Source organism: Oreochromis aureus, linkage group 3 (assembly GCF_013358895.1).
Source record: "Oreochromis aureus strain Israel breed Guangdong linkage group 3, ZZ_aureus, whole genome shotgun sequence".
NCBI lineage: Eukaryota > Metazoa > Chordata > Actinopteri > Cichliformes > Cichlidae > Oreochromis > Oreochromis aureus.
The window spans coordinates 64,804,000-64,827,211 of NC_052944.1; the positions used below are offsets into that span (position 1 = coordinate 64,804,000).

General features: G+C 43.5%; 1 protein-coding gene and 1 long non-coding RNA gene across 6 annotated transcripts; one reads left to right on the plus strand and one right to left on the minus strand.

The window, feature by feature from the left end:
• On the minus strand, positions 1 to 10,467 carry LOC116324662. Of its 4 annotated transcripts, none has more exons than XM_039607636.1 (4): positions 9,972 to 10,467; positions 9,226 to 9,372; positions 1,322 to 1,663; positions 1 to 1,083 (listed from the first exon to the last, which is right to left on the minus strand). In XM_039607636.1, exons 2-4 carry the CDS (start codon positions 9,314 to 9,316, stop codon positions 332 to 334), a joined length of 1,185 nt encoding a protein of 394 aa, XP_039463570.1. In that variant the 5' UTR covers positions 9,317 to 9,372; positions 9,972 to 10,467; the 3' UTR covers positions 1 to 331. The 4 variants fall into 4 exon arrangements, with proteins under 4 accessions (XP_039463570.1, XP_039463564.1, XP_039463556.1 ...); XM_039607630.1 differs by having other exon boundaries at positions 9,910 to 10,467; XM_039607622.1 differs by having other exon boundaries at positions 9,823 to 10,467.
• Positions 2,893 to 21,450, plus strand: LOC120436763. 2 transcript variants are annotated; one of them, XR_005610590.1, is made up of 3 exons: positions 2,893 to 3,186; positions 13,629 to 13,733; positions 20,949 to 21,450. It is a non-coding gene; the product is annotated as an uncharacterized LOC120436763 (long non-coding RNA). The 2 variants fall into 2 exon arrangements; XR_005610591.1 differs by lacking the exon at positions 2,893 to 3,186 and adding an exon at positions 20,158 to 20,233 and having other exon boundaries at positions 13,698 to 13,733.
• Positions 21,451 to 23,212: the final 1,762 nt, after the last annotated feature.

Consider the following 23,212-nt stretch of genomic DNA (forward strand, 5'->3'; position numbering starts at 1 on the left):
GAGAAGTGTTCTTCTACCTTCTTTTTGTAATGGTGTTTGGCTTTTTTGATGCCCTTCTTTAGATTAGCCCTGGCTGTACTGTAGGCGTGTGCATCTCCTGTAATTTTTACTATTATATGTACAACAACTCCATGAACAACTCCATCCCTCTAGCCACTCCTGCCAACCCGGAGGTTTCTTCCTGTTAAAAGGGAGTTTTTCCTTCCCACTGTCGCCAAAGTGCTTGCTCATAGGGGGTCATATGATTGTTGGGTTTTTCTCTGTATTTATTATTGTGCTATCTACTGTACAATATAAAGCGCCTTGAGGCGACTTTTGTTGTGATTTGGCGCTATATAAATAAAATTGAATTGAATTGAATTGAATTGAACAACTGCATCCCTCTAGCCACTTCCGCCAACAACTCCATCCCTCTAGCCACTTCCGTCAACAACTCCATCCCTCTAGCCACTCCCGCCAACCACTCCATCCTTCTAGTCTCCACTGCCAAGAACTCCATCCTTATAGCCACCCTCGCCAACCAATCCATCCCTGTAGCCAACCCCGCCAAAACCTCTATCCCTCTAGCCACCCACGACAACCACCCCATCCCTCTAGGCACCCCCGCCAACCACTCCATCCCTCTAGCCACTTCCACCAAGCACTCCATCCCTCTAGCCACCCTCGCCAACCACTCCATCCATCTAGTCTCCACCTCTAACAACTCCATCCTTATAGCCACCCTCGCCAAGCACTCCATCCCTCTAGCCAAAACCGCCAAAACCTCTATCCCTCTAGCCACCCACGCCAACCACCCAATCCCTATAGGCACCTCCATCAACCACTCCATCCCTCTAACCACTTCCACCAAGAACTCCATACCTCTAGCCACCCTCGCCAACCACTCCATCCATGTAGTCTCCACCGCTAACAACTCCATCCTTATAGCCACCCTTACCAACAACTCCATCCCTCTAACCAGCCTCGCAAACATCTCCATCCCTCTTGCCACCCTCGCTAACAACTCCCAAGACAACTCATTCCCTCCTGCCTTCTTCCCTCCATCCTCTTTCCCTCCATCCTCTGTGTGTCCTCCTGTCTGACCTGCAGGTGAGAAACAGGTGTGAGGTGTCAGCTGTCAGGTAGGTGATGAGTGAAGAACAGAACAGAATCCATTTCCTCTTCAAACTGCTGTCAGACATTATCTACTGCACTCTGATCACATCACTCAGACCAGCTGCTTTCTACAAAGTCTCATCAACAACATCTTTAGAAACAAACATCAACAACCAGGAAGCAGCTTCACCTCTGATCACACACACACTCAACTCTACTCACTCACCTGGAGGATCAACAACACTCAGGTAGGTGGTGTTGATGGGAGGAATCCTTGACAGGGTTCTCCTCCTGCGCACTGTTCCTCTGTTGAACACACGACACTCATATTTTCCACTATCAGCACTCGTCGCATTATTCAGAATCAAAGATACGTCTCCATCCTTCATCTGTCTGTCCTGCAGATCCACCCGGTTCTTAAAAGATGGATGCTGGTGATCTGGAAGGAACTGTCCACCCTTGTAAACAGCAACATGTTCTGGCTCCAGACCAGCTCTGCTCCACTGTACAAGAGTGAAGTTGTTGTTTGGAGCTCGACAGTGCAGAATAATGGTCCGTCCAAAGTGATCTGTAACAACAGAGCAGAGATGAAGCGGTCACTTCAACATCAGCCAATCAGAGTGAGGAACAGACACAACTGGTCTCTGGTTTATGCTGGTTGAATCACACAAACGTGACCACAGACCTGATAAAATCTGTTAAGGAATCACAGAATTCAGACGAACAACAAAGTGATAAATTCTTGATAAAGAACAAAGTCTAAACATATCTCAGTGCAAACAGAACAACTTGTGTTTAGCTCCCAGTGTTAGAAATCAAACAAAAACACAATTTGAAAGGATTTAAGAAAAAAAAAATTTTTGCAAACACCTTTGAACAGCTGCATATTTGTTGTTTTTGTTCTTATGCTCAGAAATATGCAATGTTGGTCAGGTTATTAAGTAGTGACCCCAAAATGAAATTATGATAATAAGTTTATGTCTGTGTGGGCTGTCAGTCAGAGTGGTCGCCCCATGATCAGAAAGTCGGGGGTTCAAGTCCACTGAACGGCTACCCTGAAGTATGTCTGAGCAAGGTACCGTTCCTACACACTGCTCCTTGGGCGCCTGCTCAGTGGCTGCCCACTGCTTCACTGAGTGAACAGGTCAAATGCAGAAAGAGTAATTTCCCCACAGGGATCGTTAAAGTAAAGTATACACATAATCTTAATGTTCTGGACTTTAGCTCATCAAACATCTGAATCAAGGTTTCTCTGTGTCCAGGTGATTGTAGAGCCAGGCTCTGAGCACGCAGATCACATGGATGACATGAGTGCATCCTTCCTGCTGTAAGACTTTGTGGGTTTGTAGACATGAAGCCACTGAGCAGGTTGTGGCTAAATCTCTGTTCACATAATCATCACCTTTGTGAACACGACATGAACTTCCTGGACATGTATTATTGTAGGGTCTACCTTAGAGTATAAAGCACCTTGAGGTGACTGCTGTTGTGATTTCGTGCTATATAAATAAAATTGAATTGAACTTGTGTTGACCAGGCCAACATTCAATTCAATTCAACCAACATTCGTTAGTTTTTGCTCCTGATTTCACCATCAGCTCTTCATCTACTACACTGCTCCCTCTGAGAAATCAGTGTCAGATAGATGCAGGTGACGGGGCTGACTAAATGATGCAATGAGCTCCCAGTTCATACACCAGGCCCACGCGCTGTAGTATGTATCATACTGTACACTGCCCCCTATTGCTCATCGGCTCGCTCTGCAGGCACACGGGGAACGCACTTCCGCTGCTGCAGTCTTTGTGAGCTCGCTACACGGTTTCTCTCCGTGAGAAGAGAAGCTGTTTGTGTTAGTAACGTTTGTGTTATCGTTCGTGGACGGGAGAAAACAGCTTTGCTAGGAGCTTTAAACAAGGATGCTCTTTACTCGAAAACGACGTGGGCTTAACTTTGGATATTGGAGCCTGTTTTTAATCCTGACGTCGAAAAAACGAAGCTTATCAGCAGCTTTCACCGTCTTCATGTTTGCTGACGTGTGGGATCAGGCACAAAGGAGCTGCTAGTATGTTTTTAGAGCCTCTGCATGTCGGGGTAAGTAAAACACAGACACGCAGAGTCATAAGAAGCTCGTCTGGTTGTAGTGCTGAAACATGGCTGCTGCTCTAGTTGAGCGTTGTGCCATCTGTCACCGACGGAGCGTTACCCAGTGTGGCAGCACGAGGTGGAAATAAAGTAAATACTCTTCAGTTTTAAAAAAAAGACAACGCCACCCTGGGAATTTCACCCAGAGAATACTGGAAGTAACACTAAATAACCAAAAAGGCAGTCAGGTTTGTTATACTCAATACAGAGACGAGGTTCGATGATAAAATAAATTGACAATTTATTAATTAAAACAACGTTTAAAAGCACAGTCATAAATATCAGTGTATAAGTATACAAAAAAAGGTATTCAGAGCTGAGGCTTACCAGTGGAGGGCAGGGATGCCACACACAAACTCAAAAAAAAGAAAATACACCAAGACACAAGTGCAGCACACTCACACTAATAAATTAAACAAGGCAGGTGTGTACACTCAGAGGATCCCACCACCAAGGCACCCTAGTCTCCTCCACGTCAGCACTCCGCATCAAGTAAGCCGTGTCATAAAAGCGTAAGCAGAATGGCTCAGAGGAGGCTTCTACAGCTACGACCAGCTGCGATGGAGGCTTCGGAAAAGTAACCGCAACTAAGCTCAGCAACACCAACAGGAAGTCAGGTGACCAAAAGGAGGTCACAGGTAAGCGATCCAGGGACACTCAAATGGCCACTATTTATACTAGCGCCCCTAATGCGCCAGGCTGAAAGTGGGTTGGACCGAGGGATAACATTCATCCTGCCACAATCTACCCCTCCTTTTGCATCGTCGCCCGACGATGGATTACAAAGACACCCAGGTTAATCCCAAGGCCTAAAAAATGCGGAGACAGTATGTATTCTAAGCTCAGAAATAGAGTTTGCAGCCCTTGTGCCACCTCCCTGTTGGTCTTGGGAGATGATGGATGTTTGAATGCTGGTCGGCCGTGGACCGTGCGGTTCTTCGCACAACAATATGTCTTGTATCAGAGCTCGTAGTGGGAACAGGAAGAAAGCTAGATGGAACTGGTGCTGCACTCGGAGTAACTGTACAAGTGGCTGGAACATCGGAAGTTCGATCTTCTGGCGGGAGCAACAACTCAGAGCTACTTGGAATCACTGCCACTGGGCTGTAAGATGGTGAAACATTTACTTGAGGAGCTCCTATGCTCAGGAATAACAGGTCACTGTCACTTGATGAGTCATGTTCTGGCTCTGCGGATGATATTTCTGGTCCATGTGGGCTACCGCGCGGAGCAGGCCCTTCTGATGGTGTAGGTGCCATTACCACAGCCTTCAGCAAGGTACGATGAACATGCTTCACACTGCTAGGATCATCTGCAGGTGCAATGGTATATACTGCCCCACCTCCTTTAGGTGCCTTCAGGATTCTATATATACGCTGGTTTCCATCGATCTTGGATTTTACATCTCCCTCTTCCACTCAAATCGCGCAGGAACACCAACTGCCCGTCGTTCAATGGCGCCTCTTTCACATTTTTATCATGGTGCCTCTTTCTGCGGTCGGCAGCCAATTGCAGTCGTTCCTTGGCTCCTTCATGTACAACCTGTAGCCGGGCTTGATGCTCCTGAATCCACTCGTGCACATCTCCATTGATGGGGTCCGGTACTCTGCCCAACAGAAAGTCCACTGGCAACCTGGGTTCTTGCCCAAACATCAATAAGAATGGAGTTTCCCCAGTAGCCTGATGGGGAGTGGTGTTATAACAGTAGAGTAACTGGGGCAAACATACATTCCAGTCTCTTTTTCTGGATACTGGCAGGGTCCGCAACAAATTGTGCAAAGTCCTATTAAAAGCGTTCGCACTGACCATTTCCAGCCGGATGATAAGGAGTAGTATGGGACTTCTCAATACCATAAAACTTGCAGAGCTGCTGGATCAGGGAGCTTTCAAAGTTACGACCCTGATCGGAATGAATACGGGCAGGCACACCAAACTTGAAAACCACTCAGTTACAAGAACCTGGGCCACTGTAGCAGCACATTGGTCACGAGTGGGGACAGCCAATGTATACTTGCTGAAAACATCAGTCATTACCAAGACGTTCTCCAGCCCATTCCGGGAGGGTTCGAGCAGAGTGTAATCAATGGCCAAGATTTCATTTGGTCGAGAGGCCAACAAATGTCCCATGAAACTTTGAGCTGCTGGTCGGGTGTCTTTTGCAACTTGGCAACGTTCACATCTCTGACACCAGCTAGCTACCTCAGCAGACATACCTGGCCAGTAGCACCGTGAGCGGAGAAGCGCTAGGGTCCTTTCCACACCTTGATGGCCGTGGTCCTGATGAACATGAGTCAACACCTGCTCAATTAGTGCACTAGGCAGCAAAAGCTGAAGTACCACCTCGGCACCATCAGGGCGATGAACCTGACGGTACAGAACTCCATCCCTTTCAATCAGACGATCCCATTGTCGTAGCAGCACCAAAGCAGGTGGGGCAAGCTGCTGCCGCTCCTCAAAGCTGGGTCGCTGCTTCCGTCTCCAGAACACCAGGATCTCCTTTATCACTGGGTCGACCTGTTGAGGGTATGAAGATCAGGAGTAGTGAGATGGGGCAAAACTGTAATGGCAGCTTGGGATACCTCAGCTGGTCCCAGCCGCAAGGCTTGTTGAAGAGGTTCAGGCAAGGCTGTACCAGGAACCATGGCTTTAATTTCCTCAGGATCGGATGGATGCTGGCGAGATAAAGCGTCTGCATTCTTATTACTTCTTCCTGACCTGTACTTTAAGTCGAAGTCAAGCGAAGCGAGCTGAGCTGCCCAGCGCTGTTCAGTAGCCCCAAGTTTAGCAGAAGACAAGTGACTAAGAGGATTGTTGTCGGTGTAAACAATACACTTGTGGCCCAACAAGTACTCTCTAAACTTCTCAGTCATGGCCCACTTAAGTGCCAAAAACTCCAGCTTCATTGAGCTATAATTTAGCATATTGCGCTCAGTAGGCCTCAAACCCCGACTGGCATAGGCTATTGGCCTCACCTTACCTCCCTGCTCCTGGGAGAGCACTGCCCCTAGGCCGCCATGGCTGGCATCCACTTCTAAAATAAAAGGCAAAGAGAAATCTGCATAAGCAAGCACTGGTGCTGTTGTCAGTTTAGTCTTTAATGCCTCAAAACTTTGAGCACACTCTGAAGTCCAGTTCTCCGCTACACCATGCTCTGACCTCTTCTTTGATTTTCTGCCTCCCAACTCTGCCACCAGTCTATGCAGAGGTGCCGCCAACTTGGCAAAACCCTCTACAAAAGCAGCGATAATAGCTGGCAAACCCAAGAAAGGGCGTAGTTCGAAACAGTCTTAGGAGGCTGCCAGTTAGCCACCACTTCCACCTTGCTAGGGTCGGTGGAGACGCCTGATCGGAGATGACGTGGCCCAAGTAGCGAACCTCCCGCTGGAAAAAGGCACATTTGGCAAGCTTTGCTTTCAAGCCCTCCTGCTGAAGCCGACCTAGCACCACATCCAGCCGCTCAAGATGTTGCTGTACTGTTGATGAGAAGATTACAATGTCATCAAGATAGAGAAGCAGAGACTGGCACTGTTGATCACCGAAAAGGCGTTGCATTAGTCTCTGGAAGGTGCTAGGGGCATTACAGAGCCCAAATGGCATTCGGTTCCACTCAAATAAGCCGAAAAGGAGTACAGAAGGCAGTCTTGGGCTTATCCTCTTCCGTAACTGGGACCTGATTGTAGCCACTTGCTAAATCCATGGTGGAAAACCAACGGGCACCAGTCAGCGCATCTAGGGATTCTTCAATGCGCGGCAGGGGAATGCATCTTTCCTTGTCTTGTTGTTCAATTGCCGATAATCAACACACATGCGTGGGCTGCCATCCTTTTCTTAACGAGCACGATGGGAGAAGCATAGGGCTGCTACTCTCTCTAATCACCTTGGCCCCTAGTAACTGATTAATATGCTCTTTCACAACCTCATACTCTGAAGGGGATGCGCCTATAACGCTGCCGCACGGGATATCATCTAAGAGCGGAATGTCATGGGAGATCAAGTTAGTGCAACCCAAATCAGTGTCATGAGCAGAAAAGACCGAGCTGTATTTGTTAAGGAGAGACCTCACCTGTCCCTGTTCCTCTGCTGACAGTTTAGACAAATCAATTCCTTCCATCTGATCCTGCACAGTAGGAGTGGCAGTGTGAGATGCCATTGTGGCTATGTTAGGGGGTATTTCTGTCACACCAGCAGGCAAACTGACCACATGAACATCTTCCAGGGTCCCTATAACGGTCCTGGGATGAAGCAAGACTGCCGTGGTCCCTACATTAACAACTGGTATGTATGCAGTACCTCTAACCACTCGAACCAATGCAGGGGGCGCTAAAAGTCCAGCAGGCAAGTTAACATCATTAGGTTCAAATAACACGGTGGCACCTGAATATTGCTCAGAACAGGTGGCAGCCACTATTTTCATTACACCACCGGAATGCAACATGCTCGCTTACCTCTCACTCTCACATGGCCAGACAAATCCAGTGGGGCTCTTATACTAACATCATGGCACTTTTGCAGCGCATGCACAAGGGGTTTAGGGGCCTCTGTGACAGAGCCCAAACTAAACAATGCTTCACCATGTTGCCCAAAAAGCTCGTGGTAACACTTCCGAATGACATTCATCCCCAATACACCCGGAACCGTGGAAGGTCCTGCACCTGGAGGATCTTTAACGATCAACACGCCACACTGTGGAAGAAACTTATCACAGAGCTCTACACTTAGCTCGATATAGCCAAGGTAGGGAATGGACAAACCATTAGCCGCTTTAAGCTGCAACCAATGACAAGCTTGGAGACGCTCTTGACCCCAGGACTCAAAATGCTGGCGGAAAAAGCTTTCAGTAATGGTAGAGACCATGGACCCCGTATCAACCAAACAAGGTACCTTTATACCGCCCATGTCCACATCTATATGCGGACAGGATGAAATTAATTTGGAGACTGCCTCTGGACCATTAGAAACAACCCTTGAGCCAATAGACACCCCACCGAACTGTGGCTCGGCAATACGGAGGGTGCTAGTTTTCCAAGCCGTATTTAAAGGAGAGTGCCTGCGATTATGCAGAGGAGCCTGCGAAGGAGGCCGGAAGCGAGGAACACGTTCCCCATCACACTCCCGAGCAAAATGTCCAGGTTGCTGACAACGTCGGCATATAATGGAATCGCTCCGTCCTGAGCGAGACATTCGATGGGGCCCTGCAATCGAGCAATGCTCTGAGTGAGCTGATTAAGTTGCTCCTGCTGGCGCTTTAACAATTCCTTCATCTCACTCATCTCAGACAAATGGGTGGACTGGGCTATTCCTGAAGGACCACTATGGACCCCATACTGAATGCCATAGACAGAAGGGACAGAACTGCTTCTATGTCTAACACCACTAGGCAACCCTTCACGTTCCCACCTAATAGCTTCCCCTCTAATCTCTAGCAATGTTAGTGTTGGCTGCCTCCTTACTAGCTGCTTTAACTCCCCGCCCGCAAGGTACTGTCTAAGACCTGTTCAACAAATTGATCTCTTAATAAAACATCAGCATTGGGCATGCCACTGGGGGCACTTGATTTAACTTTTTCCATAAGACCCAAGAGAGCGAGAGAAAACTCTTGCAGTGTCTCACCTTCCTGCTGTTTTCTAGAGAAGAAAGCTTCCTGCAATGCTACATAGGAGTCTGAACAGCCATAAAGTTCTTGCAATATAGTGATTATCTTAGCGGGATCAGTCCTCTCTGCACTAGAGCGATATTTGATCTCCTCACGTGCTTCCCCTTCCAGGTGGTCAAACAGGAAAAATGCTTTATCAGCCACAGACAAATGACGTGCCCTAGCACAAGCTTCTATTTCTTCCAACCATTCATTCAACCCTATACCTGATTTTCCTCTAAACATAGGGCATTTTCTGTCACGGGGCACAAAAACTAGTCTCTCTGCTACAGAGACACTAGCAGTTGGGGGGCTAACAGATGATGCGGTTGAAGTAGAAGGTGTAGCACCAGTACCTGACTCAACAGCCCTCTCCTGACGCAGCCTCTCATTGTCTGCTTTCAGCTGCGCGATCAAGTCCCTGAGTTCCTGTAACTCTTCCTCCATCTCTGTAACACAGCTGTGGAATCCCACACCAAAGTAGCTGCTGCTTTGCTTTTATCCTGTACAAAATAAAATTTAAAAAACAGTTTACGTTACACCAGATAATAAAAAAATTAAAAAGGAACACACGTCTCTGTTTTTAAAGAGTATATCCTGTCGACAACGCCAAGTTTGTGGCAGCACGAGGTGGAAATAAAGTAAATACTCTTCAGTTTTAAAAAAAAGACAACGCCACCCTGGGAATTTCACCCAGAGAATACTGGAAGTAACACTAAATAACCAAAAAGGCAGTCAGGTTTGTTATACTCAATACAGAGACGAGGTTCGATGATAAAATAAATTGACAATTTATTAATTAAAACAACGTTTAAAAGCACAGTCATAAATATCAGTGTATAAGTATACAAAAAAAGGTATTCAGAGCTGAGGCTTACCAGTGGAGGGCAGGGATGCCACACACAAACTCAAAAAAAAGAAAATACACCAAGACACAAGTGCAGCACACTCACACTAATAAATTAAACAAGGCAGGTGTGTACACTCAGAGGATCCCACCACCAAGGCACCCTAGTCTCCTCCACGTCAGCACTCCGCATCAAGTAAGCCGTGTCATAAAACGTAAGCAGAATGGCTCAGAGGAGGCTTCTACAGCTACGACCAGCTGCGATGGAGGCTTCGGAAAAGTAACCCGCAACTAAGCTCAGCAACACCAACAGGAAGTCAGGTGACCAAAAAGGAGGTCACAGGTAAGCGATCCAGGGACACTCAAATGGCCACTATTTATACTAGCGCCCCCTAATGCGCCAGGCTGAAAGTGGGTTGGACCGAGGGATAACATTCATCCTGCCACACCAGCGTCGGGAGCGCGCACTGGTCAGGATCCAGGTTACTCCGCTTTCTTTTACAACCAGCTAGTCAAGTAGTGATGTTTTAATTTGGTGACAAAGTTAAAGATGGATGTGGTTACATTACCATAAAGTGGAACCTCCTAGAAAAAGAAGTTATAGTTTTGGGAAGTCTTACATCCTTGTTGGTTCAGAGGTTGTTTCAGCAAATTGCTGCGGAAAAGTTAGAGTGCATTCTCTTAGTGAGGGATTACTTCTATCAGAACAGGCGGAACGAAGCCCAAATATCAACAGGACATATGTTCTTTTATCCCTGACCTTGGCTGTAATCCGGGGTTTCTGGATGGGGAAGACTCAGATAAACTTCACTACAGTGATGCAGCAGGTACTTGATGCGAGACAAAAAATGACTGTTACTTAACCAGGCTCTGATGTTTAAATAATCCACACACAATGCGTGCAAACAGTGCTCCAGTTGTGCGTCTCCTCGAGTTTTAGTACTTCTTTAGTGGCTTGGTTGTTCTCCTGAGATAACGCGGTCGAGTGAGCCGTGATTTGTGCGCCGGGGTGAAGCCAGCCGACCCGCCGCGAACATTAAGCCTCGCGGTAGCGCTTCTTCTCCTTCGCTGATTGCTAGCATAGCGCGCACTACGGAAGTGCGACATCGTGTCGAAACGTCTGTTTCGAGCTTTTTATCCTTAACTTTCTCCCGTAGCAGAGCACTGCACATGCTAATAGAATTATATTAGTACCAACTTCAGGTTTCCCGGATTAAAATCCCCTGTTATGACGTGAAAGTAATCCGGGACCAGTTCGCTTTTGCCCGCTACTCTGGTTTGTACCGCTATGCTAACTTGACGTGTCGCTTTGCTGTCGCTAGCTCGGCAGGTAGCCGTGCTTTGAGCGAAGTGAATGTTTTCTGTTATGTGAGGTTTTAGCCGAAAAACGATGTTCAGCAAGTCTCGGTGGCTCTAACAGTGATTACTTTAACTACATACAAATATTAACACTAAGCAAAACACACAGAAAACTCACACCACACGGAGCCGCTTCTACTTCGCAACTAGCGAGCTAACTTGCGCTCGAAGCTCGGTAACCGGCGAGCTTCGCTAATCACGCTTCCGTCCCGGTTGCGTGTATTTAATATGCCAATAACGGCAAATGAATTCATCAGCAATCTATGAGTTACATACTCACCTGTTGACGCAAACGCGAAATAACAGAGGAAAAGAATCATGAAGAGCGACGTACGAACACCGGTACCCATCTTGTCGCCGTGAAGACGTTCGCTCTAAACAGGTTTTTCTGGTTTCTGCATTAACCTCCTAGGACCTGCCGTCCACATATGTGGACATCACATTTTTGGTTATTTTGACCAAAATACTCAATTTTGCTCTACATGGGCCTGATATCCACTTACGAGGACATTATACTGCTACTGTTCTATCAAAATTTTAAATGAATATCCTCATTTGTGGCTCTCATTTTTCTTAAAAACAAAAATAAGGTAAAAAAAAAAAAATCTGGAAATTCTTTGTTTTTACATTCATTGAGCCCCAATATGCCCAAATATCAAAGAGAAATTAAAAATGCACGTCGTGGAAGAGTTCGGGTCTTAGGAGGTTAAAGTGATTGGCCGTATTTACATTGCTGTAAATGACTTGTTGGTGTATAATATGTGAAACATGTGAAATAACGCAGGATTTAAGATACTTTGCAAAACAGCTCATTTCTAAAATTTATATATAAATTGTCATAAATCATGTTCACTAAACTCTACTTACCAATATAAGTAAAGACAATACACATAAAAATAAATAGAAACATTGGAAATGACTTCTGTTTAAATGATCAGTTTTGTAAAAACTCCAATAATCCATAAATGCATTGATCGGCTCTACTTTCTATAAGACTGTATGTTTGTTATATTTATTAATAACTGTTCATTTGTTTTGTTTAGTTTTTAGTTTTTTTTAACATTGCAGTCAGATCCTTAAACGTGTTTATATATGTTGATAAAACAGAATAAATTTTCCACAGTCAGGTTTTTTTATACCTAATATTTTGTCTTCATTGTGTTTTCAGTCACATCATGATTCAGTTGTTAAAGACTTTCAGAAAGGACAGAATGAGACTGACAGGTGAAAATCGATGATGACAGCTTAAGGATTCACTATCGTTAACATAAGTGCACTGACACTTAATAATAGTAAAAACAAAACTGTAAAATCTAGAGTCCAGATGAGAGTTACAGCTGACATAAGTGGCATTATAGCTTTTATTTATTATTTTTTATAGTTTACATGTTGTGTATATTTAAAGTACCTAAATACATTTATAAGAGGGCCACATGGTGTCAGTGAGCGTTTGCATCCACCACCTGGTCGGGGTGTCTCTGTGTGGGGTTTGCATGTTCTCTTCAGGTACTCCAGCTTCCTCCCACAGTCCACAGAGTTCACTGGTGACTCTGAATCGCCCAGAGGTGTGAATGTGAGTGTGAATGGTCATCAGTACCTGGTACCAGGTATTTCTTTAGTACCTGCTCGGCCAGGTTTCCAAGCGGTCTGAGCAGGTACTAAACTGTGATGTCACCGATTGGCTGGTTGATGACATCACTCGATGAGTGGTAACAGCGTCATGTGTCCTTGAGACAGACTGAAGTGGATGAGAGTGGATGGGTGGACATTTTTAAGGATCATGTATCTCTTTAATGTCACAGCTACGGAGGATTTTAATTACTTATATATTGCTGGCAGAAAGTAGCACAACATGAAAACAGTTAAAGTACAAGCATATTAAACTTCAATGAAGTACTCGAGTAAAAGTACTCAGTAAATGATATAAGATTAACAGTACTGTAGTGACTTGGGTGGAGATGGGGGGGGGTCTCCTCTCGTGTATGCAGAGCAGAGACCACAGCCTGTTATTTAAAGAAGTAAACAACACTTTTCATATATATGTTCATCTGTATATGTGGACTCTGTATCATTTCTTGGAGACATCAGCATGTTGGCTTTGTACAAATTTCACTTCTCTGTTCCTGACATCAGTATTATAAATCCAGGGATGGAACTTTTTCACTAGTAGGATAAGAAATTGTTGGAGGACTCATCATTGAAGTGCATTTTCTTCTTTTTTCTCCTTTTTCTCCAACTCTTAATATTTAAAATGTTTTATTCTTTGAGAAAACGATTCATAAACACAAAGTTTTTCTTGTTAGAAAGTCTAACAGGGGTACACAGGTGATGCTGAAGAGGTTCATCGAGTGGACACTGGTGTAACATTCATGATGTCGATCAGACGTCCATCTTTGAAATATTCTTTAAAAAAAACTATCTGTGTGTTTTTGTAGCAACTTTAAGTAACAGGGCGTTCATACCACGTGTTATAAGAAAGTAACCATTACAGTGTGTTAATAGTTGCATACATATTTTTAATGTATCTTATAACGACTCTCTTTGTACCAACAGGAAGGAGGAAGAGGGCGACTTTACTTGGTGTCAGAGACAGAAATGAGAAAAAGCTGAAATGAGTGAGAAGGACGATGAAGGAAACATCTGTGCTGTGTCTGCTCTGTAAGTAGAATCTCCTGCACTACAGAGCAGGTTTATTATACCCAGGGTATGTTTCTGTTGTTCAGATTAGTTTACACTAACATTGGTAATCAGGATATTCTGAAGCTCGTTATCAACTCACTCAGTTAACCCGGGTTTCCCTCCCTGCACCTCCACATGTGCTGTTTTCACACAGTTATGGTTAAATATATTAACAGTAAAGAGACTGTCTGCTGCTGATGAAGCAGGTGTGTGTGTGTGTGAGCACTATACAGTAAACTAGTACCAGCAAACCCTGTACTATACTTGTAATCGTCCTCCTTCAAAGGTGAAAAACACTGTAAAACAACATGAAAATATAACAAATTCAAATATACATGTTTACAACTATACAGAAATAAGATAAACTGAGAATAAGTTCAACAGTATTGTACTTGAATAGAGAGAGTGAGGATTAGGGCTGTTCGATATATAACGATATATATCGGATGACGATATAAAAACGTCTATCGTTTCATTTTACACTATCGTTTGTTTTGTGGTGTCGCAAAATAAACTGTTTACGGCAATATTTTTTCATGGTTTTGATGTCACTGTAGTGGCTATATTAATTTCTTAAAGTTCTCTCTCTCTCTTATATTTAATATAACCACACTCTGGACGGACAAGCGCCTGTTTTAATGCGTTGTCGTTAGCAACAATGACGGTAAAACCATCGCATGTCCGCTTGTTTATTTTCCACATAAACCTTTCACAATAAAGCTCAAGATCCTGTTGAGACTTTTCAAAATAAACTGAATCACGTGAAAGATGCAGAGTATTTACGGATAAGAAGCAAAAAAGAGCCGTCAGGTGCTAAAAACTAAACCTTAGACTCAAACGTTAGAACAGGCTTTTCCCTGCAGCACGCTGTATAATAAATACAAAGAAAACGGCGGCCGTTACAACTGATGTTAAAAAATGTATCGTTTCGTCGATTAAAACACTCGACTCCATGTACACGCCGCCCAGCTGGAAACACTTCACGCAAGTCGAGCTGCCCGAGATTCACAGAATTTAAAGAAAATGTTACATTTTTGTGATTTATATTGTTATCGGGACGATAAATGTTTTATATCGGGATATGAGAGTTTGGTCATATCGCACAGCCCTAGTAAGGATAGAAAAGAATGATAATACATAAATACAATAGTACACAGAATAAATGCACTGCTCAAAAAACAAAGGGAAAACTTAAACAACACAATGTAACTCCAAGTAGTGCTGGGCGATATGGCGATATATATCGTGTGGATGATAGAAAAGTGTCTATCGTGCCATTTGTCTTCTATCGTTTCTATCGTTTCTAACCCTAATTTTATAAATTATTACATAAAATATATCATTAACCCTTTACAACCGGTCGGAGCAGGCACCCTCCGTTTTGCCTAACTATTTTTAAATCCCTGTAGAACTGGAACCACGTAAGGTAGCGCAATAATGTTTTTTTTGCATATGAAACGTAGTAGTTGTACTTACATCTTATTCCATTAGCTTGCCCTAGGTCACGGTTTCCTTCCACATATAGCTTTGCAAAAATTGCATAAAAAGCACTTCCAGCAACAAAAACATAATATTCCAGACTTGCAGCAACAAAAACATAATATTCCAGAAACACGCTTTGCCGATCCGATCAGCTGTTCATAACACTTCCTATGTTGGAATATAAGTCAGCGCGAACTATTGCATGTCCGCCATTACCTGTCCGAAACAGGAAGTGACGTCATTTTGCGGAAAATGTAGTTTTTTACCTTCAAAGCCTATGTTGGTGTTTTTAAAAGTCATGTTTGACTTTATGCTTTTCTGTATCGTTTCTGGGATGCTTAGAAGTCAAATTACACTGTTGGAAATAGTTTATTTTGATGCACAAGCTGTTTTTTTGCAAATTTACATTATAATATTTATTTTCATTTTTCCTGTAGTATATAAAAATTAGTGTATCTCAAAAATAAAACTATGAAGACACTCAAAATAAATTTCTCGTGGATGGAAAATATTTTGTGCAACTTTTTTGTATTTACAGTTTTGAGGGATAAGCCTCAAATTTCTCTAACTAGAAATACATGTAAAAAATAAAACAAAAACGATTTTCAATTTTTTTGTAGTTTATTGCACTTTTTCGCAATTTATGTAGTTACTATGGACTTAATGCATACATATTATTAAAATTTGGGCTATAACGGTTGTATTGATGTATAGCAACTTGAAATGCTCCCACAAAGGGAACTACAGCATGTAAAATGTAAAGATAAGCTCTGGCAGACTTGGTCTCATGGTAGGTCTTAAAGGGTTAAATAGCCTGTGGCAAATATATTAGTGTTGTCTTCTCACTATACATACTCTTAACTTTATGCAAGAGAAAATAAAGTATAAAAAGATATTTTTCGCAAAGAAACTCCGTCTTGTGGTTTTGCGACATGGTGCTGCTTTACGTGCACCCGGATTTGCGACATGCTTTACGGTAACTCAAAACAAAGACTGCACCCTCTCCACTCGCTGTTTACAGACTGCATACTTTCCAGATGACCACAGGTCAGGTGGTATATTGTGATATATATCGTTATCATGATATAAAATAATTCATATCGTGATAAATATTTTTTCCATATCGCCCAGCACTAACTCCAAGTCAATCACACTTCTGTGAAATCAAACTGTCCACTTAGGAAGCAACACTGATTGACAATCAATGCCACACACTGTTGTGCACATGGATTAGACAACAGGTGGAAATTATTAGCAAGACATCCCAATAAAGGAGTGTTTCTGCAGGTGGTGACCACAGACCTTCTCTGTGCTGATGCTTTCTGGCTCATGTTTTCACTCTAGTGATAGATTGAGACGAAGTCTACAATCCACACAAGTGGCTCAGGTAGTGCAGCTCATCCAGGATCACATCAATGTGAGCTGTGGCAGGAAGGTTTGCTGTGTCTGTCAGTGTAGTGTCCAGAGCATGGAAGCACTACCAGGAGACAGTCCGGTACATCAGAAGGCCGTAGGAGGGCAACAACCCAGCAGCAGGACCGCTACCTCCACCTTTGTGGAAGGAGGAACAGGAGTAGCACTGCCAAAGCCTGCAAAATGACCTCCAGCAGGCCACAAATGTACACGTGTCTGCTCAAATGGTTACAAACAGACTCCATGAGGGTGGCATGAGGGCCCGACGTCCACAGGTGGAGGTTGTGTTTACAGCCCAGCACCATGCAGGATGTTTGGCATTTGCCGGAGAACACCAAGATGGCAACTTTGCCACTGGCAATGAAAGCAGAATCACACTGAGCACATGTGACAGACGTGACAGAGTTTGGACACAGCGTGGAGAACCTTCTGCTGCCTCCAACATCCTCCAGCATGATGGTTTGGCAGTGGGTCAGTAATGGTGTGGGCTGGCATTTCTTTGGGGGGCTGCACAGCCCTCCATGTGTTCATCAGAGGAAGCCTGACTGCCTTTAGGTACTGAGATGAGATCCTCAGACTCCCCTGTGAGATCATATGTTGGTGCGGGTAGCTCTGGTTTCCTCCTAATGCAAGACAATGCTGAACCTCATGTGGCTGCAGTGTGTCAGCATTTCCTGCAGGACGAAGGCGTTGATGCTGTGGACTGGTCCAGCTGTTCCCCAGACCTGAATCAACCCAGCACATCTGCGACATCATGTTTCGCTCCATCCACCAACTGCACCACAGACTGTCCAGGAGTTGGCAGATGCTTTAGACCAGGTCTGAGAGGAGGTCCCTCAGGAGACCATCCACCACCTCATCAGGAGCATGTCCAGGTGTTGTAGGTCATACAGACACGTGGAGGCCACACACACAGTTTTTGCTGAATAAAGTTACACGTTTAAGAGTCAGTAACTCACTTTAAATATTGTTTGTATTTGATATTGATTGAGCCTCGTCTTCATCTTTGCTGGGAATGCACGTTTGAGTCTGCATGCGCCTGTTCGTCTGTGTCTATATGTCAGGTTGGGTCTTAGACTCCACCTCTCTGGGAACATCTCAGGCACTCCAAAGTACGGAGGCCTATCTCCCCTCACCACACGCCCTGCCAGTGGCTGATGCCCTCAGACGTTGGTGTGCTGGTGGTTCTTGTCGACTGGGGCTGGGCGCTCATGTATGTACCGGCTCACTCCTGGTGGCCGATTGGCGGGGCCTGGCACCTGTGGCCCGGCTGGGCCCCTTCCGGGGGGGTGGGGTGCCCTCAGGCCTCTGGCCTCTGGCCTCTGGGCCTGAAGCTCGGTTTTCTCTGGCGCAGCTGGCTGCCGGCAGAGCCCGCGGGCACGCCACTGCAACCCCCTCTGGCCTCTGCTCTGTGGCTGCTGGGTGACATCTCGTTTGGGGCTCTACTCAGCTCTTCCCAGGAGGGTGGCACGATTCCCCCCTTTGGTGGTCCTCCTTGGGTCCCCGTACTCTGGGGCCTCTGGATGTCTGGGGCCTCCATACCTGCTTCATGCCCTGGGGGACGGGGCTATGGCTCCCCTCACTCCCTAGCAGATTTTTACATGGAGAAACCTTTGGAATACAAGAATGCTTTTCCACACAGGTGTTCACAGACACAAACTACACCTTTCTTGGCTGCTACCTCAATCTTCAATCCTCAATCAAGTCTATCTTGCGTGCTGCACAATAACATGTAATATTTAGTATCTACTGTTATCTACTGCTAGCTAGTTTATTGTGACGGTGTTGTATTTATTATGTTGCTGTTTTTTGTTTGTTTGTTTTCTCTTCTGTTTTTTTTCTCCATACAGGTGATCCAGGTGTTTTGTTTTTCTTTCTTTCTTCCCCCCTTTCTCACCATCTCTTCTCCCCTCTGTTTTTCTTTCTCTCCCTCGTTTTCATTCTTTCTCCCTGTCCTATCCCCCAGTCATGTCTGTCCCGTCTGTAACAATCGAAAATAAAATAAATACATAATTATAATAAAGGTCAATCAAAAGTAAATCCGCTTGGCATCTCTCTTGGCCTTAAGACAACAATTCTAATGGCTAAAGATCTAAACGGGACAAAAAATAAATAAAATAAAATGTTGTAAATACATATATTAATAGGACACTATATTAAGAACACGGTCCAATACTTTTATGTAGATTTTCCTATATTAAGGTAAATTTACCAGAACAATCCTGATTTTAATAATATGAAAATTATTTAAACATTATATTTAGAACAATGTAAATGTGTGAAATGAAGAATACATTGAAATGATATAAATAATGTAACGTCAGAGATGAATTATTGATATAGAAGATTTAATACTTACCTGGTTGCTTCATGAAGGCTGAATATGAAATATTTGCTCTGTAGGACATAACATAGCATCTATAACACATTCTAACACACAAACATTCTAATATTAAACTAAACAAAGGAATTCACTTTCACTCGTTCATCAGTAAAGTCAGAGGCTGAGCTGGAGCTCGTGTCCCGTCACAGCCGTCACTCACACCAGATGTGAGAGTAGTGCGTTTGTTCTGTGCAGCGTAACAAACTGGCTAATTAAAGTCTATATTTACACTTTTTATTTGAATATTTTATTTAATTTTATATGAGTAACAATAACAAAGTGAGCTGCACTGAAAACAGGTGAGCGTGTCAGTGTTCACAGTAATATTCACAGGAAATCTTAACACTTGTTATACTTTTTAAGCCATGAGGAGGTTTTGCTAAACTCAGAATCTCCTCTAAGCTGCACTCTGACAACAGTCCAGCTCCATCAATGATCCCATTGTAGTTCTTATTTGTTACATGATGTTTATAGTGAGTGGACTTCTTTGCATGCTGCTCAGTGTCTTTGTCCCTGTGATGGGGTGTTGTTGTCACCCTGCTGGGTCCATAGGAGCCTCTACCAGGAGGCTGAGGGGCAGCGTTGGAGGTCATCAGTGTTTTTATCCTGAAGTTACCAGAAAGGCTCAACTTGACTCTTTGTTGCATTATAGAGACAGAAGTTTAAATAGTGTTTAACAGGACAATCGAGGCTAAAATGGTTTAAAAGATGAACTCAATAAAAAAAAATTAATAAATCTTCATGATTCAAATACTGAGAAGCTTCAGCAACAAATATGTGTTCAAGCCAACATGATGTTTGCTCCTGTAACTGATTGTTTTTCCATCTTGTTCTCTGAATATGTTACCAAAGGGCTCCATAACTAATGTCATTCATTTTGTTTCTTATCATTGAAACTGTTGTAGAAAATCCACTTTGTTAAGAAAACAGAGGAACGACCGTCTTTATATGAGACTTCAGAAAAATGTTGTACAAGACAAACTGAACAACATCAGAGCGACATCATGACTTCCTGTAACTTTTCTCTATCCAGCTAAACATGAGTACCTTCCATTTTCTCCTGCAGAGGATTCTGGGAAAAGTCCATCGTGCACTGACGTCCTCTGTGTGTGTTTTATTGTGCAGATGCAGCTGCAGTCTGCTCAGCAGTGAGAACTGAAGACGTCAGTCAAAGAGAAGGACAAACAGTCAGAGCTGAGAGGTACAGCTGCTCTGCTTTCAGTACAAACACCATAAATCTGTTGCTCACAATCAAACTTTTCCTTTATTTTTAAGTTTGTGTCACTTTTCAAACCATGGTTACGAGTGCTTCTCAGAGACGATGAGTGAAAGAGCAAAGAGTAAATTATGAATCAAACTACGGCCACACAGACTCAAGTGTCATGTAGTGAATAACTTCCAACAGCTGGATGAATAAGATGAGTTAAAGTTTATATATTAGTCTTTAACAATGATTTAAAAGAAGACACTGATGAGGCGAGCCAGATTTCTTCAGGCAGGTCATCCCAGGATGGAGGAGTCCTCACAGCAAACATTCAGTCGTCTTTAAGTGTGAGCTGGGAACAGTGAACAGGTTTGTGCCTGCAGCATCTCAGGATGTGCACACTGACTGGGACACAAGCACCAGTTCCAGTAAATATTCTGGTGCCAGTAAACTGTTAAGATGGAGCAATTTAATCTTATTTAATCAGTTTATTTTTCATCCAGCAGTTAAAATGTGTCAAAACAAGATTGTGTGTCTCTGCAGATGCTGTGTGATCTGACACACCAGCACAAAATGTGTCAAAGTTCAATAAGTTACATTATTGTAACTGTGATGCGTTCACTGACATGTCCTCATGCTTTGCTGTATATAAAGAGAACAGAGAGGCTCTGCTTTGTGCTGATATTCTCCTCCTGTGTGTTTGTGTGTGCAGAGTTTCTACCAGAGCCAAATGTCATCGACTCCTCACTGAAGTCGTCCACCAGTCCAACCACTGGAATCCAGCTGCTGCTCTCTAACTGGTCCACACAGCAGCTCAGAGCTGACACATTCACTGTAAACACACTGGTTTATATTCTGTTTGTTCTCCTCATGAAGGAAACCTCACACAACCACTGAGGGCAGAAAGTTCAAATGGAGAGTTTTTGTTATTTTCTTTTATAAAGAAGCTGGAAAAATTTAACTTAAACTATTTTTACGTTTTTATATTCAAAAAACAGCATTTTCTTCACCAGGCTTTTCAGAATAAAAGCATGACCAAGACATGATTTATACATAAACAATAATAAATGTTATGTAACTAAAATGTAGGTGTAATCCATGTTTTCACGTCTTCAGTAACTTTGCTGTTATTTATGTTATTTCTAAGTGTGCTGTCGTCTCCACAGCAGTGATCTGGTTTCTCTGCAGGTTCAATAAACTTTGGTCTCACTTGATCTTCTCGTGTGCTTCTGTGGGTTTCACAAAGATGTCTGATGGAAAACGTGAGTTGTTTTCTTTTCCTGATGGGAACATAGAACCAGTTCTAGATCGGTCACTGACTCTATAAATACTGAGGTACGACCATGAACACAGCTTTCTGAGCCCTCGTGCAAAGTCCTGGTTGAGCCAGTTACACCGACAACTTTTTATGAACAAGTTATTTATTTTTTGTTTTCTGTTAGTAGCATCAAGAGACTACAGCTGTACAAACTTGTTATATAATGACAATTAATGTCTAAATGTTGTCTCTCGTTACAGTTTCAGAGTCAAAGTGAGAGAAAGTCAGTGAGCAGGTTTTCTGTCAGGTTTTTAATGCAGTTTGATTCTCGCTTAGATCCAGTTTACACATCAGCTCAGTGAGGTTTGTTTGGGTCCAGCTCAGATTCAGTTTCACTGCAGGATTATTCATGAAGCAGCAGGAAACAACAACCATCTGAAGGCACTTTTACAGAAAAAACATGAGAAACACAAAGTCCCTGAAAACTGCACGAGCTGAGTCAACAGGTCAGAAAGTTACATTAAAAACATGAAACCTCATCATCCACTATTGTAACGTGCATTAGAAGTAAATATATTAAATACAGAACAATAACAAAGTTAAGAAGTGCGTTCAGTGCTTAAAGCTGTATATAATCAGAAGCTCCTCTGATACAAACATGAGAGAAGCAGCAGGTAGTTTGATATTAACCTCCTAGGACCTGCCGTCTGTGATCCACACAAACATGTGGTCACAACTGTGAGTTAAGTGGTGTGATATATGGAGGTAATTGTGCATATGTCACTCTGCTGGTTTACTGGTATAATGAGGTTCACACAGTCAGACTAGTTTTGTATTACAGGGGAGGTCACATGACTCTGGACAGCAGAGGGCAGCAGAGTGCTGTGGGGACTGAGTTGTGCGCACAGCTGCTGTGAGCTTGTGGTTCTGGTACGACTGACCAGGCGAACAGCAGCGTGTTTCCTGTGTTCACTCTCTCTCCTGTGTTACAGGATCGTAATCTGGCTGCGTCCTCTGCAGCTGGGCCTGTAACACATCCACACATGTGGACGTCACATTTTGGGTCGTCTCGACCAAAATACAGAATTTTACTCTACAAGGGCCTGATATCCACGTACAAGGACGTTATACTGACACTGTTCTATGAAATTTAAGATAAATGTCCTCAGATGTGGATCTGATTTTTCTCAGAAACAAAAGTCAGATAAAAAAATTAAAAATCAGGTAATTCTTTATTTTCACTTTCATCAGGTCCCAATCAGCCCAAATATCAAAGAAAAATTAAAAATGCCATGAAAGAGTTTGAGTGTTAGGAGGTTAAAGTAAAAGTTAAAGAGATGTTAGCTCAGCAGGTGGTCAAGGTCGAGACTCTATAATGTACATTTACACATAAAACCTGAAAATGTTTCCTGGATTGTTTGTCGACATTTTATAACAAAGAAAAAGAAAATTTAAAAATAATTACAAATATTTTTTTGACACTTGACTCTGCACATGTTTCACTTAGATGATTAGAAAACCACAACTGTCTTTATCCTGAATGCTCAGTGTCACTTCTGAGAAGCTGAAACAGCAGGAGACTCAGATCAGCTGGAAAAAACTGAAACATTTCAAACAGACTCAACTGGAGGCTGGTATGAACCCTGCTTCTGTGGGTTACATTTTTTGTAGATCAAAAAAACACCACCAGCAGCAACAATAACAGCAACTGGAAGACC